Consider the following 15,229-nt stretch of genomic DNA (forward strand, 5'->3'; position numbering starts at 1 on the left):
CTTTAAAGAAAACTAGCCTGTGAAGTTTTCTGAACTCCAGGGTTATATTTAATCTAGGAGAAACAAGGGTTTCAGGAGGCAGCCCTCAGGGGAAGAGGCACCAAGTAAAATGTTCTCTTCTCCATTTTCTTAGGTATTGACATAGAATTCTGGAGGATTGGTTCCAGAAAAAGCTAAGACCTGCTCAAGCAGTGATATCAAAGATTTGGATCATTTCCCAAACCTCTCCATTAATGGTTTCTCTAGCCTGGAGGAGAGAAAGAGATCAATTCTGAGATCAATTCATGAGTAGCGTGATTTCTTCCAGAAGTACAGAAGGCTCATTTTTTGCTCTATTTGGCACCTTGTGGGCACTGAGCTATAACTTTTTTGGAAGCTCGCAGGATAAATTACTTTTAAACACCTCCCTGTTTTAGTGCTTGTTTTAAGTCCAGCCATAGGTATCCCTGCTGTGAAGCCTGCAGATCCATTTCTCAGCCTCTGGTTACTTCTCATTTCTATTTTTCCATAGTTCCCAGAAATTTCACTTGTTTTCTAATTCTTTTGTTAAATAGGCTATGGAGAGGCTCATGGCTGGCTCAGTTGATAGAGCATGCAACCCTTGATCTCTAGGTCTTGAGTTCAAGCCCCACATGGTGGAGCATCCTTGATTAAAATTTTAACAATAAGTAGTGGAAATGAAAGTGAGCAATAAATGTAAGCCCTGAAAGTAAAACATAAGTGATCTTTTAAGTGTTGTTCTGCTATAAACCCTATTCTCGCTTTTTCCTATACGGAACAGCTTTATGATTTTGTGTGTATACATTATTTTCTTGTTTCTCCATGCTAATAAAGTTTCCTAGCGTTTGCTGCTTTCTTGCAGTGGATACTCCTATCGGCCTCAGCTTCCAGCTATCAGCAACAAAGCTGTCCTGGACATCCCGTTATCAGTCTACGTGAGAGTATCTGTGATGCTTATCCCAGGGCATAGTACTGGGTCATAAGTATAATCATACTTCAGTTGAGCAAGTGCTCTTAGATTTTTTTCCACAGTACCTACACCTATCCATTCCCCTATCAACAGAGGTAGAGGATTGTTATGTTTTTAGATCCCTACTATTTTCTGTAGTCAGCATTCTAAATTTTGCCATACATACACCAATAAATGGTATAAAGTGATTGTTCTTTATTTTAATTGCATTTTGGATGATCTGAATTTGAGCATTTTTTCATATCCTTCACCAGTTTGTTTTCTTTTCATGTGAATTTCCTTTTCTTAAAATGCTTTAACTCTTCTAATTTTTCCTGACTTTTTTGAGGTTGTTATCAGTTTGCAGGAATTAATTTTCTAATATTCCAATTATTAGTCCCTTGTCACTTTTGAGCATTGGAAGTATATTTTCCTACGCTGTAGGCTGACTTTTGAACATAAATCTTAATTTTTATGCAGTCAAATCCATCAGTTTCTTACCTTATGGTTTATGTGTTCAGAATTTTATTTAAGAAATTCTTTTCTATCATTAGACTGCAAAACCATTCCCCACCATTTTCTTCTATTAGCATTATAGTTTTACCTTTGTGTTTCAGCCTTTTAGGCACCTGGAGTCAATTTCATATGATGTGCAATAGTCCTTATAGCATTTGCTTTTTTCAACACGTTAATGGAATGCCTACTAGGGTGAGGCACCATTCCAAGTACTGTACTTCGTATACATATGTGAACAAGTGTCCTTGCCCTGTGCAGCTTAAGTTGTCCTATCAGGTAGGTCTCTACTGGGTCATCACTTGTTTTGCTATAGAGCTCAGTATGAATTCCACAGTTTCATACGTAGCATCAGTTAAGGGATAGGCTTTACAGGGAAAAGGGAAGACTTAATTAGTCTGAGGTGAACTAGAAAAGGCCCTAATCTTTAACTCATCCCAAACAAAAGTCTGCTTGGGACCAAGGCAGTCTGCTGGATGTACATGTTGTGTTTCTATTCAAGTGGAGAACCCCTCCCCTTAGTCTTCCTTATAGGGCAGGTGTGAGAGCAACCTTGATAATGTGGGCGGAATCAGGTCATTTTATACCAGATAGTCTAGATTTAGGTACCAGCTGGAGACTATGTTGTCAGAAAACCAGCTCCAGCTGTTAAGAGATGGTGGGACCAAAGGAAAGTTATAGCCCTTCTAAAGTGGGAAAGAAGACTTTTTTTTGTACTACTGTGTGACATATTACTACACAGTGGCTCAAATACCATCAATTAATTATATGCAGTTCTGGAAATCAAGTCTGAAATGGGTCTTATTGGCCTAAAATCAGATGTTGGCAGAACAGTGTACTCTAGAGATTTCAGGAGAGAATTTGTTTCTTTTTTCATCTTCTGGAGGCTGCCTGTGTTCTTGGCTTGTGGCTCCTTTCCTCCAGCTTCAAAGCCAGTCATAGCTGACCCCTGAGTCTTTCTCACTTTGAATCATTCTGGGTCTCTACAGATTTCTAAGGACTCTTGTGATTTTTTTTTTTTTTGGCCCAACTAGATAAACCAGGATAATCTCTATTTTAAGATCAGCTGATTAGTAACCCTGATTCCACTTTGCTATGTAACTTCATGTATTTGCAGATTTTGGGTTATTATGCCTCCCACAGAGACTTTGGTCCCTTGAGAAGTTGAAACCTGGCAAAGCTCCTCCCACCTTAAGAAGCTAGGCAAAGTCCTTGGTCGAGACAAACCAATTTAAGTACCTAGAGTCACCTGGACAATTTTGGTCTTTGTGCTTTGATGATAATAGAATGGAGGGAGAAAGTACATACAGAAATTAATGATAAAGTATGTTAAGAGGGACAGATGCTGTAGATAAGAAAGGGGTAAAGGAGGAGACCGGTTATAGAACTAAATGGGGTGATCAGGGTATACCTCATTGGGAAAAGGAGATTTGAGCAGAGACCTCAAAAAGGTGAGGAATTTAGGCAGGAGGACATCTGGGGGAAGAGGTGCCAGCCAGCCAGAACAGCAGCAACCAAGGCTGTATGAGCAGGAGTTGGAGCAGTAATGGGGTGGGGATGGGGCTGGGACTGGTAGGGCCTTGCTGGCCACTGAAGTGTTTAGGTTTTACTGTGACTGGTATTGATATAGGAGTGCTACAGTTTAAAGAGAATCACACTGGCTGTTGTAGTGAGAGCAAGGGCACAGAAAGGGGGAAACCTGCAAGCAGGGGTTGTGGCAGTATTCAGGTGAGAGATGTGCTGGCTCTCGTGCTCGTGTTCGCAGTAGAGAGCCTGTCTGAACAAAGCACGGTGGAGCCACGTGCAGCGAGCATCACCAACCTCTGGATAGTTTTCACATGAGGACATGTGTGTGTGTACACTGATAATACTCAAAATAAGATTGTCCTGTTGTGAAGATTCTAAAGCATTTGAATGCTTGTGCTCAGCATTCAGTAAATTGTGATTATTAGGAATGAGTATTTGATTTCTTCATTTTGCCAAGTCTTATAAGTGGGAGACTCCTTTGCAAATATTAGAATATCAAATTTAGAGGATCATTTCCTTGTAAGTCAAAGGCACTTAGGGGTGCCTTTTAGATGTGATAGTAAACTTAGAAAACTATGCTAGACTGAGAGTATATATGGAGTCCAAAGACAAAGTCATTGATCTCCAGTGAGATTGTAACAGAATCTGGAACTTAACAGCATTAACACCTCAGAAATGGCCTCAAAGAAATACCAATATATACAGCTACGTTATGAATTACTTAGCATTTTTTAAATTATAATGGTTTTGTATCAATGATAGATTAAAGCAGCAGGTAATAATTTTACATGACAGAAATAAAAAATTGAAATTAGTGGTTTAAGATACATAAAAGCACATCTAAAAAATCTCAAAATTTTAACTTATAATCAGAACAGTAATGTGCCTATCTATAATGATTTGCTATTTATTTTGCTATTTGAGAATATAGTACTGACTTTTATAAGACCTGTAATTTGTAATACAAATGCTAGCTGTAATTAACTTTAATGTACGTTACCCTATCATTATAATGCTTTGTTGTAAGTTCTGCTACTATATGTATAGCTTTTAGCTGAACAGCTGTGGTTCATTTCCATGTTAATTTTTAGGGTACAGGTTTGAATCCATTATTAAGACTGAGGTGCTATAATAGAATTGACATACCTTTCACTTGATTTTGAAGTAATTTTAATTAATTTATTGACCAAGACTTTGGGCCAAAAATCATCCCAATAAATATAATGGAATGATGAAGAAGTCATGTCAGGTTAATATAAATAATCATTGTGGATTTTCTTTTATGTGTGAAGATTACTTCCTCTTCTGCTTACCCTCTGCTTTTATTTAAATTGGATTTCTACTTTTCATATAGCATTTCTGCCTTAACTCTTGCAGGACTGACCTATTGAAATACTCCAACCATGACTAAAAGAGAAGCAGAGGAGCTGATAGAAATTGAGATTGATGGAACAGAGAAACCAGAATGCACAGAAGAAAGGTCGGTGTTTTCTGAATTTACTACTTTTTATAATTCACAGCATACCTACTTAAAAATCAAGGTACAGTTTTTTTGGGGGGGGGGTGTGCTTTTTTTTTTTTTATTCCCAACTGACCTTAGTATTTGGGGGAGATAATGTATTGCTTTTTTACCTTTGACTTAATTGCTTTGTAGCTGGGAGGGAAAGAGTTTTAAACTAAAGGTAGTAATAAATTTAGCTGATAATAATCAAGCAATTGATTGTGATACTTCTTTCCCTGAGGATACTGTTTGATTCTTTTTCCTTTCCTCAATGCTGGTTATTTTTATTTCAAAAAGAGTTTTATTTACAAGCTGAAATAGTTTTAACAAATATCTATAAGTAACAGCTAAAAACTAGTAACTGTCAGGAACATATGAATAAGTAAGACAGTAACCTGCCTTTGTAGAGGCCACATTGTGTGTGAGGAGGCAAATAAATACATGGATAATCACGTGCACAGTACTAAGTATATAGTGGTGTGAAAGGTGTTCTTCTTGGAATAGTAATGAAATATTACTCCATTACTACCCTTATTCCATTAAGGAAGGGTAGTGGTAATGAGTTCCTATTACCCAGGGACACAGTCTGGGTAAAAATAGAGATTTGAGAGTCAAGAAGGAGTTTGAGGAAGGTGATGGCTAATGGTCCCTACATTTCTCTGTAAAGCAGGCAATGACATAATACGTTGAAAGTAAAAGGAACTGAAGAGTAGAGGACTTAAGCGAAATAAAAAGGTTTAGAACAATTTTGTTTTGAATGGACAATTACTAAGGTTGACAAGGATACTGAACATTGAGAGTAGAGCTGAGATTTAAGACTTAAATTTTTAATAGAGCTTTTCAACATGTTTGATTATGCTATTTTCTCCTCCTTTAATTATTGGATAGGTGTGTAGGTATACATACATTTGTTTGTTTATGTCACAAATTACCCCAAAACTTAGCTACTTGAAACATGCAACATTTATTATTGCAGTTTCTCAGAGTCAAGAACCTGGAAGCAGTTTAGCCAGATGGTTCTGGCTCAGGGTATTTCATGACCTTATAGTTCAGCTGTCTGTCACTCTGGGCTACTGTCATCTGAAAAGTTGTTGACTGGGGCGAGCAGATCTGCTTCTAGGATCACTCATTCCCTGACCACGTGGGCTTCTCTGTGGCTCCTCAGGACATGGAAGGTGGCTTCCCTTAAAGCAGATGGTGTGAGGTAATACTTCCCAGGAGAGACGTTGTAGTGTCTCCAAGGGACCTCTGAGGTGATGCACTGCTTCCAGCTCCGAACAGTGTGGGAGGCAGAATATTAGGAGGTGAGGGTCACTTGGGTTCTTGGAGCCTGACGTGTGTCAATTTATGTTTATGTAACACACAAATGGCCCACAGAACCTAAAGTGTTTACTGCTAGGCCCTGTACAGAAAATCTCTGCAGAGTCTGTCACCTGTAAGAACTTGATAGTTACTAGGTTGGCCTGGGGAGTAGCTGTAAAGGAGCAGTTAGCACTCCGAAGCCACCGTCCGCTCCCTGTTGTGCAGGGGTTAAGGTCCCGTGATAGGAGATCGTCCATAGTTTTTCAAGAGAAATTCAGATTTTTTGCATGAAATTTCCCAAGGTTTAAGTGGTAGCAACAAAATATTAAAAAAAAAATTTTTTTAATGTTGAGCTCACATAAAGTAGGTCTTTTAAAATGTCTTAAAGTGACATTTCTTTTAAAGAATGATTGCTACAGAAAAAGAAAAACCTAGCCTGTGGTGTGATAGCTAAAGAATTTGTTAGAAATACTTGGCCAAAGACCCAATTGTTTTACCTTAATAAAAATAATGGTAATAGTTTACAATTATTTAAAAATAATCTTTGTTTTTAATCATGAGTGTTCTATTATGAACTTTTATTAAAGTTTTAGAAGAAATTTGGGTTATGTACACTAACAAGTGGGAGTATCGTACATATATCACTTTATACTTGGAATTTATGTGAAAATGGACCTGGACAAATTTTTAAATACATGATGCTGTCTTTGACAACTGCAAATAAGATTCAAATCATATTAAGTGTGCTGTGAAACTTAACTGAATTCCAGATTCACTAATTTAGCAAGATATTATTTGATGTGTGCCTTCTGTTCGACACCATACAAGGATTTCAAAAAAGTATGTAGAATTGTTTGCCAAAGATTTTACCCTTAAGGAACTTAAGATTTCATAGAATTCAGAGTATGAAATAACAAATACAGAAGAGTCTCAGACAGCTTTAAAGCAGGAATGTAATTTTTTAAGTGTGGAATTACGCTGATCATGCCTTATGATTTACATTTATGTTGGTAAAGGAAATTGACGAGTAGAAATGGTACACAAATTTTAAGGAGACTCTTTTATCTTCCATTCTGGGCCTAAAATTTTTCACAATAACTTGAAAATGTAACATAAATGCAAATGGACCCTGATAAATATTGCATATGTAGTATTTTTATATGTATGCACACATATGGACATATATATACCTAGAGAGATCTATCTGCAAGGATATATCTTTACATTTCAAGCTAACTAACATTTCTCTGTGATTCAGTATTCAATTTGGCAACAGTAGTTGGTGATAAGCCTGCCACTATGAATAGTGTCTATGCAGAAATGAGTTTCAAAGACCAGAAATGTGTTTTGGTATTGAATTTTGGTTTGAGTGTAGTTACTTTAATATCCAGGGTAAAAATGTAGTTGTTAACAATTATATCCTTTAATATTTAGCATTGTAGAACAAACCTACACTCCAGCTGAATGTGTAAGCCAGGCTATAGACATCAATGAGCCAATAGGCAACTTAAAGAAACTACTGGAACCAAGACTACAATGTTCTTTGGATGCTCATGAAATTTGCCTGCAAGATATCCAGGTAAAAACAAAAAAATTTTTTTTGTTTGAGATTTATGTTTCAACATTTAAGTCTGCATTAGAATTTTTTTAAAGTAATCGTTACACCTGCACGAACTAAGAACCCCCAGATCAACAACTGCATGATTTACCAACTTGAGTCAGCCAGGAGTCCCAGAAATGTTTTTTTGTTAGCCTTTTATCTCTATAGCTATAGTCTGTATAACTAAATTTAAGCGTTTAGAAATAAAAGTTCTTGGGGCGCCTGAGTGGCTTAGTCGGTTAAGCGGTCCGACTTTCACTTAGGTCATGATCTCGCGGTTCGTGGGTTCGAGCCCCGCGTCGGACTCTGTGCTGACTGCCAGCTCAGAGCCTGGAGCCTGTTTCAGTCTGTGACTCCCTCTCTCTCTGACCCTCCCCTGCTTACGCTGTCTCTCTCTCTCTCTCTCTCCTAGAAATAAATAAAAACATTAAAAAAAAAATTTAAAAAGAAATAAAAGTTCTTCTAGCAAAGTTCTCTCCATTTAAAATTATATTTAAAAGATTGAGTACTAAACCAAACATTTGCTTTTTACTTTCACAAATATAAAATAAGTTCAAATACATGTGAATCAAAGCCTAAACATAAAGTAGTGAGACACACATTGACATTGGAACCTGAAGTGTGCCTTCCTCACACCCTGTTTCTAACTAGCTTTTAGCTTTTTTGTGTATTAGTTTCCTTATCTATAAGAAGAAAAAATTTGACTAAATGACTTTTACGTTCCCTTCCATTTTAATTTGCTCCAGCAATGAATTTCGGATAAGAACTTAAATACTAGTGTATATATTTCTTAGAGTTTATTGGAATAGGATTTTAGCTGTGGTTGTAGTTCAACAGTGTATTATGTTTTCAGCATATTCATAGGCATGTTTTATCGTATTCTTTCAAGAAAGGTAGTATTTTCATATATAAAAGGTAATGGCTTAGATAGAATTGCTCAGACCTTCCTTGTTTAAAGGAGTAAGTATTAGAGTTTTATACTGTTTTTTTATGCTAATTTATACTAATACAGATTGTGTCCTCTTTAGGATTATTTGGGATTATTTAATCTCTTTTCTTCTCCCCTTTGCTTGCCTTGTGACATAGCTATTCCATGTGTTGTAGGACTTTTGCCTTAGTTTTTTAGAAATAATCATCTTTTTTTTTTTTTTTTTTTTTTTTAAGTTTATTACTTTGAGTGAGAGTGCGCGGGAGGGGCAGAGAGAGAGAGAAAGAGAGATAGGAAGCAATAGAGAATGCCAAGCAGGCTTTGCATTGTCAGCACAGAGCCTGATGTGGGGCTCAAACTCATGAACCATGGTATCATGATCTGAACCAAAGCCAAGAGTCGTCTGACACTCAACCGACTGAGCCACCCTGGCACCCCTGTCTATTACTTTTAAATAATATTTTGATGTAGAGTAAGTTGAAATGTTTAAATGAAACTTGTACATTTCACTTGGCACTCAGCCATACTTTTATCTTTTCCTTTCAGTAGTAAATCTAGTAAATGTTGAAAGGGGCAAGGGTATTGTTCTTCTAGAAATAGAGAATGTATGTGAGTCTAATAATATAATTTTTTAAGATTTAAGTCTTCTCTTAGAGAAAAAATTAGCAAAGTCTTTTTGAAGGTTATCTGGTATTTAGCGTGTATTAATATTAAATGTGAAATACCTAGTAGTTCATCTCAATAAATTGTTCTTACAGAAATCCTCATCTAGGTGAGCAAAGTTCTACATCTGAGATGTTCATTGCATGGTTGTGCAGAAACTGAAAATAAGTCAGATGTTCCAAAAACAGAATTAGATAAATGATTTGTGTAGATTGGCATTTAAGGCAGCCATTAAAAATTGGTGAAATGGAGCTATATGGGCAGTTTACCTTGAATGAAAAAATAATTGGAGGGGTGCCTGGGTGGCTCAGTTGGTTAGGCATATGACTCTTGATGTTTGCTCAGGTCATGGTCTTGTGGTTGTGGGAACTTGTGGGATTGAGCCTCACTTTGGGCTCTGTAGACAGCATGGAACCTGCTTGGGATTGTCTCTTTTTTCCTCTCTTTCTGCCCCTCCCCTGTTCTCAGTCTCTCTCTCAAAATAAACTTTAAAAAATAATAATTAAGAACACTGTTACATTTTATCATTTAACATTCACATCAGTTTTTGAAATCAGCATTTTATTTTTTAATTTTAGAAAGAAAGCATGAGTAAGGAGAGGACAGAGTGGGGGGGAGGGAAGAGAGAGAGAGAACCTTAAGCAGGCTCCATACTCAGTGTGGAACCCATCACAGGGCATGATCCTAGGATCATGACCTGAGTCAAAATCAAGAGTCAGATGTTCAACCAACTGAGCCATCTAGTAGCCCCAAAATCAGCATATTCTTAATTACATTCTACAGATGTAGAAACTGAAATTTAAAGAAGTTAAAAATTTGTCCAATGAATAACTACAAAGAGATACATTGGAATTTGAACCCAGGCTTATGTGACTTCAGAATTCTTGTTTGAGGCAGACTTTTAGAAAAAAAGTTTGTATTGAATAACTCAATGTCACTGGGCTTTACCTCATTTTTCTCATCTTTAAAATAAAGGGGAAAAAAAAGAAAGGGGAATCTGGACTTGATCTCTTGTCTTTCAGCTCTAACATTTATTGCTTTTTTGTGGCGCCTGGGTAACTCAGTTGGTTAAGCATCCGACTTCAGCTCAGGTCATGATCTCACGGTTTGTGGGTTCGAGCCCCACATCAGGCTCTGTGCTGACAACTAACTCAGAGCTTGGAGCCTGTCTTCGGATTCTGTGACTCCCTCTCTCTCTGACCCTCCCCTGCTCACGCTGTCTCTCTCTCTCAAAAATAAATAAAACATTAAAAAATTTTAATTAAAAAAAACATTTATTGCTTTTTTTTTTTTTTAATCATACCTGGCCTAACCAAGATGAAAGTATTACCTGCAAAGTACCCAAAGTATCATAAGTTCTCAGTAAATATTAGTTGAATAAGTGGAAATACGCATAATTCATAGTATCACAGAATTCAGAACTAGCCTAGGATCTAAAGCATTTTACATTCGTTCCCTGTTTTCCTTTCTCTCCTTAAAAAGAATGTGAGAATAACAACTTCTCTTCTTCATAACAACTAACCACATGCATTTGGAGTCAGAATGCTTGCTGCTTGTGGTGATGCTTTTGTGTTTTCAGTTGAATGTCAACTTGAAAGCTGATGGAAAGTAGCAGAGTTGTGCTTCTTTGAGAAGTATGTGAACTAGCTAGTATATTCAGCACTACCTGAGAGTTCACTGTCAGAGTTCCACGTGCTGTAGCTTCTACTGGACCACACCAGTGCCTACTGCACAGAGGAGGAATCTGGGTATCAGGAGAGTTTTTAACAGAGCATCAAGCAGAGAGACTTCTTTTAAGGAGTAAAACTACCATGTTTGACCTGTCTTTCTGTAGGGTTATACAGTTTGTCTTATCCCTGTTCATATTTAGACCTAAAGTCATTTAAGATTTTAGGTTTTATTTATATGACTACTTTTTTAATGTTAGAAAATGTGTTTGTCCCATGACTACAGCATTGACTGAATTCTTGGGAATGGGAATGGGAGGAGCTTTGTGCCTCCAGCTGCATGGAATGCAGGCACACAGATGTATACCTTATTCAAGATAATTCCAGTGCAAGTGTACTTTTAAATGGTGACAGAAAATGTCTGGAAGTCAGAATCTTACAATTTGTCCTCAATTTCCATTGTGTGAAATGCATTGACTATTAGGAGAAGTGAAGGATAAATGCACTAATACTGAAAGGATATAGACTTATTGTAGAAGATACCAAAGCTAGGTCAGGTAGTAAGCTCATAAGCTTTAACTTTATTAACTGCATTACCAGAGATTTAGAGTTAACCCTGATCTTAAATATGTGTCATTGCTAATTCGGGAGACTTGGCAAAAATTATGTTAATAGATTTATATAAAAATCTCCCCACTAATTAAACACCCTTGCTTATTTGTGACAGATAAATTGCATTATTGCCTACTTTTAATATATATACAGAATAAATAGTAATAATGCCTTTTGGCATTATTTAAAATCCTAAACTAGACTCCAGAGCTAGAGCAAACCATCACCTCAAATAAATTTGGTTAATTTATCTTGTCTTTAATTACTACCATGGTTGTTAAAATATGTTTAATTTCGACAAAGAAATGATATGACAACTTGGATAATTAGTTGTGTTCTTATAATTCCATTAGTATGTCTCAGAAATTAAGTCCTGTTTGAACATCCATTTATATTAAACCAGATGACTGAACTAAAATTTGTCTTTATCATTTTCCCATGTTTAGCTGGATCCAGAACGAAGTTTGTTTGACCAAGGAGTAAAGACAGATGGAACTGTACAACTTAGTGTACAGGTAATTTCTTACCAAGGTAAGCTACTTTTAGTGTAGTTACTTTAGTTCAGGTTTTTTAAATATGGGAGAACTCAGTTTTACAAGTTTCAGGTATTTTAGGTAGTTGTCTGAATTACCTAATGTGATGTTATAGCCACATATTCATGCCTTTGGTTTAATAATTCTATCTGTCAGGGTGAAGTAGATAGTATAACATATTCTACCTAGTTTACTCAGGGAAGAATGTATTGTAAGGTAGAGAGAGGTGGAAATAGACATTCTGGTTCACGTGCTCAGAACACCTTAGCCACACTGCAGAGCCGGATTGCCGAGGGAGCTGCTGCCCTGCCACGGAAGCCACCAAAGCTCAAAGCCACCGCTGTAGCGTCAGCGTAGAACAGTGACCCACGCTAGCCAGAAATATAGGTGTCATTTACTCAATTCCAAATAGCAGGCTTATGCCAGTGATTCTAGAACCTGAATCCTAACCGGAACCCTAGCTGCAAAGGAAATCGAGTCTCTACAGTTTAGCACAGAGAGCAGTTTGCAAAAGATACTAATCTTGTGTAAGTACAAAACTTAGAAAATTAGGAAACTGTTTTTGGTAGGTTGAATCTTGGGTTTTAAAAATATGGCTCGTTAGGAGTTCTGGCCAGAGTTTTGGACTAATTTAAATGTTTGAACGTAATCTATTGCTCATAATCACAAATCAGAGTGTTCTCAAACTATGAAAATGGTAGTTATCTCCTCATCTACAATTTCCCCCAAGATTGACCATCATTGGCAAAAAGAAAGAAATTTCTTGTTTTTAAAAGCCTAGTGACTTCTCCGTGCAAGTGTATTTAGGAAGAGTTGACTTGATGAAATTTGAATGGAGGATTAGAGATTAATTTTAGGAAAAAAATTTTTAAAAGTTCCAGTTCTTTTTTTCATGTGTATTTGAAAAAATGTGACTTATCTTTGGACCAGATAATGAATGATAAGCTATATATTTTATTGTAGAGTTGGTTTTCAAGGAGAATTGAAGTTCACTTTTGTTTTTTCTTTCAAATACACTTTGATTAAATTGGATATAGATTAAAACAGATGAAATGACCAAACAGTAGCTGTTAAGTAATATGATAGTTTCTTAGAGCTGTCATTGTAACAGAAGTATCTGAGCTGATATTATAAAGACCTAGTGTATTCTGTTTTGAATATCTTAAGAATTTGGGATATTATTTTTTCATTCAATTGAAAATGGAAATCAGAAGCTAATAATGTGAATTTAAAACACTCAGTGCCAATTCATTTTTAAGACATGCACTTTGACCTTTGAAAAGAAAAGCAGTCAGTAAATAATTTCAATTTGCTTAGAAGGACTTCTAAAAATTCTGCAGGTGGATAGCTACTCCTTTATATTCTCCCTAGTCTAGCTTTTATTTTCTAATCCATATTGGTACTTTTTTTCCCCTAATAAATGTTTATGAGTAGCTGTGTGTGTGGTGGTAGTAGTAGTGGTGGTGATTTTAAATTGTCTTAGACTTAATAGAAAAGTTGCAAGGCGTGCCTGGATGATTCAGTCAGTTAAGTGTTGGACTTCAGCTCAGAACATGATCTCACAGTTTGTTAGTTCAAGCCTTGCTTCAGGCTCTGTGTCATCAGCTCAGAGCCTGGAGCCTGCTTTGGATTCTGTTCTCCCTCTCTCTCTGCCCCTCCCCTGCTCATGCTCTGTCTCTCTCTCAAAAATAAAAAAACTAAAAATTAAAAAAAAAACGAAAAAGTTCCATGAATAGTAAAAGAATTCCTGGATGTCCTTTACCCAGATTCCCCAAATGTTAACTTTTATTTCATTGGCTTTGTTCTCCGTCCACCCATCCCCATGTTATCTTTTTTGCCCTGTTTAAGAATAAGTTGCAGGGATGTCTTGGTGGCTCAGTCAGTTAAGCATTCAACGTCAGGTTGGGTCTGATGACGTGACAGCTCACAGCCTGGAGCCTACTTTGGATTCTGTGTTGCCCTCTCTCTCTGCCCCTCCCCTGCTTGTGCTCCGTCTCTGTCTCTCAAAAATAAATGTTTAAAAAAAAAAAAGAAGAAGTTGCATACGTGATCTCTTTCTATCTACATCAGTGTATGTGTTTTCTGAAAACAAGGAATTCTTTTGTATGACATTACAATAATCAAAATCAGGAAATTAATCTTGACACAGTACTCTTATCTACTAAAGGTCATTGAATAATTGTATTTATGTGTACAAGAGTGTTTACCCTTCCATTTGAGAATGCCTAAACTAAGCTAGTGACTTTTTAGTACCTTTTACGTTTCCATTTAGATTTACCTTTTTTTTAATTCACTTTTAAGGAATTGAGCCTAAGCTAAACATCCTTGAAATTGTTAAACCTGCGGAAACAGTTGAAGTAGTTATCGATCCAGATGCCCACCATGCTGAAGCAGAAGCACATCTTGTTGAAGAAGCTCAAGTAATAACGCTTGACGGCACAAAACACATCACAACTATTTCAGATGAGACCTCAGAGCAAGTGACACGCTGGGCCGCCGCGCTGGAAGGTTATAGGAAAGAGCAAGAGCGCCTTGGGATACCTTACGGTAATAAAGTACTTGATTATGTGTTGGGGGTGTAACAGGCATTAAGCTTGACATGGAAGACACTAGGGTGAGTAAGTTATACTCTGTTTTTGATGTTGAATATTTAGGAAGAATATTGATTTTCTATACTTTTTTATCCTCTGTGGACAGATATTTTTGCAGGTGCTGGGAATACAAAGAAATAAAAAACAAAATCTGCTTTCAGAGTGTTCGCAGTGTAGTTGAAGAGAGAAAAGATAATTGAAAAGAAATAATTGCCATAAAAGGTAGCATGGTTTTAAGCTGTAACTTATATATGTATAAAGGGGATATGCTGTCAGAATCTCAAGGGATCACAGTGGCCTGAGGGGAAATGGGGAAAAGGTTTTTTATAGACACAGAAACTGATGGGCAGAGAAGGACAGACCAGACAGGAAACAAATGAGCAAAAGGTAGACATGGGAGTGAGTATGTAGGACTAGTGAGGTTTGGTGGAGTTACCCTCTAGCAGTAGCAGTATAGAACTGCTTTTGACTGATGGATGTGACCATGTGGCAGGAGTACATGGCATACGTTGGTGCGCATAGAGACTGAATGAAGAGAAAACAGGCATGTTATGGTTGAGTTGTGGCTAGGTGATAATGTCTGGGTTAGTCTGGGCTTGATAATTTCTGGGGAAAGAGATGAATGAAAATAGTGATGGGACTGAGCAACTGACGGATGGATGGATTGTGTGAGGATAGAAAGGAGAGGAGCAAGTACTGATGCACCTTCTTAAGCTTGGGTACATATAGGGCAATAGTGATGAGAACTGGTTACATCTTCATTACATATTTAGAGAACTGTATGTGCTAGGCATCATGTTAAATGCTGGGTTTTTGACAGTACATAACAAAGATGGTCCGTGC

The 15,229-nt window shown here is 36.9% G+C and overlaps 1 protein-coding gene across 3 annotated transcripts in view; it reads left to right on the plus strand.

The window, feature by feature from the left end:
* The window catches only part of GABPA (GA binding protein transcription factor subunit alpha), a 36,539-nt gene that overhangs the window by 2,463 nt on the left and 18,847 nt on the right, over positions 1-15,229 (plus strand). For 2 of the 3 annotated variants that reach the window (XM_039237274.1, XM_039237273.1), the window contains exons 2-5: positions 4,367-4,469; positions 7,227-7,371; positions 11,709-11,793; positions 14,097-14,342. In XM_039237274.1, the coding sequence (XP_039093205.1) occupies positions 4,393-4,469; positions 7,227-7,371; positions 11,709-11,793; positions 14,097-14,342 (553 nt within the window). In that variant the 5' untranslated portion in view covers positions 4,367-4,392. Of the gene's footprint in view, positions 1-1,596; positions 1,742-4,366; positions 4,470-7,226; positions 7,372-11,708; positions 11,794-14,096; positions 14,343-15,229 lie in introns of those variants that run through there. The other variant, XM_039237275.1, reaches the window with a different exon arrangement.

Source organism: Hyaena hyaena, unplaced genomic scaffold (assembly GCF_003009895.1).
Source record: "Hyaena hyaena isolate Hyena2069 unplaced genomic scaffold, ASM300989v1 scaffold_122, whole genome shotgun sequence".
In the NCBI taxonomy this organism is placed as follows: domain Eukaryota; kingdom Metazoa; phylum Chordata; class Mammalia; order Carnivora; family Hyaenidae; genus Hyaena; species Hyaena hyaena.